General features: G+C 42.3%; 1 protein-coding gene across 1 annotated transcript; it reads left to right on the top strand.

Annotated features, from left to right (window-relative positions):
• Positions 1–474: 474 nt before the first annotated feature.
• Positions 475–873, top strand: LOC138871447 (secreted RxLR effector protein 78-like). Its single transcript, XM_070149327.1, has one exon. It carries the CDS (start codon positions 475–477, stop codon positions 871–873), a length of 399 nt encoding a protein of 132 aa, XP_070005428.1.
• Positions 874–2,566: the final 1,693 nt, after the last annotated feature.

Genomic DNA, 2,566 nt, shown 5'->3' with positions numbered 1-2,566 from the left:
TCTCTTTTCTTCGGTAATATCCATCTTTCTTTATGTGAATTATCTTGTGGTTGTTCTGTATTGAGGAAGGGGATCAGGATATTATGCTAGGTGAATTGAGGAATGCCAACAGCCCCCATGAATTAAGTTATTGTAGGGACATTGAGGTCGATGAGGTCAAGGAAGCAATGCATAAGATGAGGGGGGGCAGAGCTACCGGGCCAGACGAAATTCCGGTTGAACTTTGGAGGTGTGTGGGTAGAGCATGCTTGGAATGGCTTACTGGGTTGTTTAATGTTATATTCAAGACCAATAAGATGCCTGAAGAGTGGAGGTGGAGTACAATGGTTCCGATGTATAAGAACAAAGGCGATGTTCAGAGTTGTAACAATTATAGGGGTATCAAATTATTGAGTCATACCATGAAAATCTGGGAGAGTGGTAGAAATGAGAGTGCGAAGGACGGTGTCTATTTCAGATAACCAGTTCGGATTCATGTCGGGGCGATCTACCACAGAAGCTATCCACCTTATTAGGAGGATGATGGAACAATACATGGATAAGAAGAAGGATCTCCACATGGTGTTTATCGATCTAGAGAAAGCGTACGACAGGGTTCCTAGGGAGGTCCTATGGAGATGCCTAGAGGTTAAAGGGGTCCTGGTTGACTACATTAGGGTGATTAAAGACATGTATGATGGAGCTAAGACTCGGGTTAGGACAGTAGGAGGCAACTCCGACCATTTTCCGGTTGTTACGGGGTTGCACCAAGGGTCTGCGTTCAGCCCTTTCCTATTTGCCCTGGTGATGGATGCCATAACACATCATATTCAAGGGGAGGTGTCATGGTGCATGCTAATTGCTGATGACATAGTCCTCATTGATGAGACATGACGCGGCGTCAACGAGAGGCTAGAGGTTTGGAGATATGCCCTTGAGTCTAAAAGTTTCAGGCTGAGCAGGACGAAGATGGAATACCTCGAGTGCAAATTTGGGGCCGAGTCAACAGAAGCAGGAGTGGAAGTGAGGCTCGACTCTCAAGTCATCCCTAAGAGGGGTAGTTTCAAGTACCTTGGGTCAGTTATTCAGGGGACCGGGGAGATCGATGAGAATGTCACACATCGTATAGGGGTGGGGTGGATGAAGTGGAGGTTAGCAACGGGAGTCTTCTGTGACAAGAAAGTGTCACCGTTACTAAAAGGTAAGTTTTATAGAGCAGTGGTTAGGCCTGCTATGTTGTATGAGACCGAGTGTTGGCCAGTTAAAAATTCACACATCCAGAAGATGAAAGTAGCAGAGATGAGGATGCTGAGGTGGATATGCGGGAATACAAGGATGGAAAAGATTAGGAATGAAGATATTCTAGAGAAGGTGGGTGTGGCCCCCATGGAGGACAAGATGCGAGAAGAAAGACTCAGATGGTTCGGGCACATTTAGAGGATGAGCACTGATGCACCAGTGAGGAGGTGTGAGCGACTGGCTGTGGTGGGCACGAGGAGAGGTAGAGGGAGACCTAAGAAGTATTGGGGGAGGTGATCAGGCAGGACATGTCACGACTTAGGATTTCTGAGGACATGGCCCTTGACATGGAATTGTGGAGGTCGAGCATTAAGGTTGTAGCTTAGGGGGAAGTTTGTGAATATTACTACAGCACACTAGAGGGAGACTAGCCATTTAGAAGTTAGACTTAGGATGTTACTGATCAGCTACTGATGCAGTGCTATATCTGTTGGATATTAGTATACCTTACATCCTTTTCGTATTTTCTATATATTGTTGTTATTTTGTTATTTTATGTTATGTATTTTATGTTATTTACTATGATCCTATTTATAGTACTAATATATTGGCTCTTGTTTCTCTCTTGAGCCGAGGGTCTCCTGAAAACAGCCTCTCTGCCCCTCGGGGTAGGGGTAAGGTTTGCGTACATATTACCCTCCCCAGACCCCACTTGTGGGATTATACTGGGATATTGTTGTTGTTGTTGTTGTTCTGTATTCACTGTGATTGAACTATATTTTATACTTTAGTTGTTATCGCTATAGTTCACATATCAGGGTCTTTTAGTTACTTTCATCAACACTTTTGGCCATCCTTGCTGAAGTACCATTTTTCTTGGTTGAGTCCAACGCAACAATTATGAAGGTGAATTTTGTACCTTTTTCTTAAATAGCCAAAGTACCTCAATCTGGTTCACAAGTAGTAAACATTATTCTGTATTTTTTTGTGCATGTTATTCATAAATACGAAGATATTGTCAGTTAATACCATGCCTCAATATGAATTATGGAGAAAGAGTTTAGGTGCCAATTCAAGTGGTTGGTCAATTAAGTACTATTAGGTTTGTGTATTAAATATTTTATAAAACCATCAAACTTGTCTTTCTACTAATTATTCTTTTTACTGCTTTGATAGGGGTTTTGTGCAAGTTGCTGATACACTACTGCTTCTTTAGGAGGTCCAAATACATTTTATTTTTTGTGTATCAAAACTCAAAAACTGTCACTCTTTTTGCTTTAATTGTTCATTTGTAGATTCGTCAGGCCCATTATACTCCTTGCTTCAAAGGCGGATGCAACCTTATATA

Source organism: Nicotiana sylvestris, chromosome 6 (genome assembly GCF_000393655.2).
Source record: "Nicotiana sylvestris chromosome 6, ASM39365v2, whole genome shotgun sequence".
In the NCBI taxonomy this organism is placed as follows: domain Eukaryota; kingdom Viridiplantae; phylum Streptophyta; class Magnoliopsida; order Solanales; family Solanaceae; genus Nicotiana; species Nicotiana sylvestris.
Note: the sequence above shows the minus strand (reverse complement) of the source record. Positions and strands in the feature narration are given on the sequence as shown.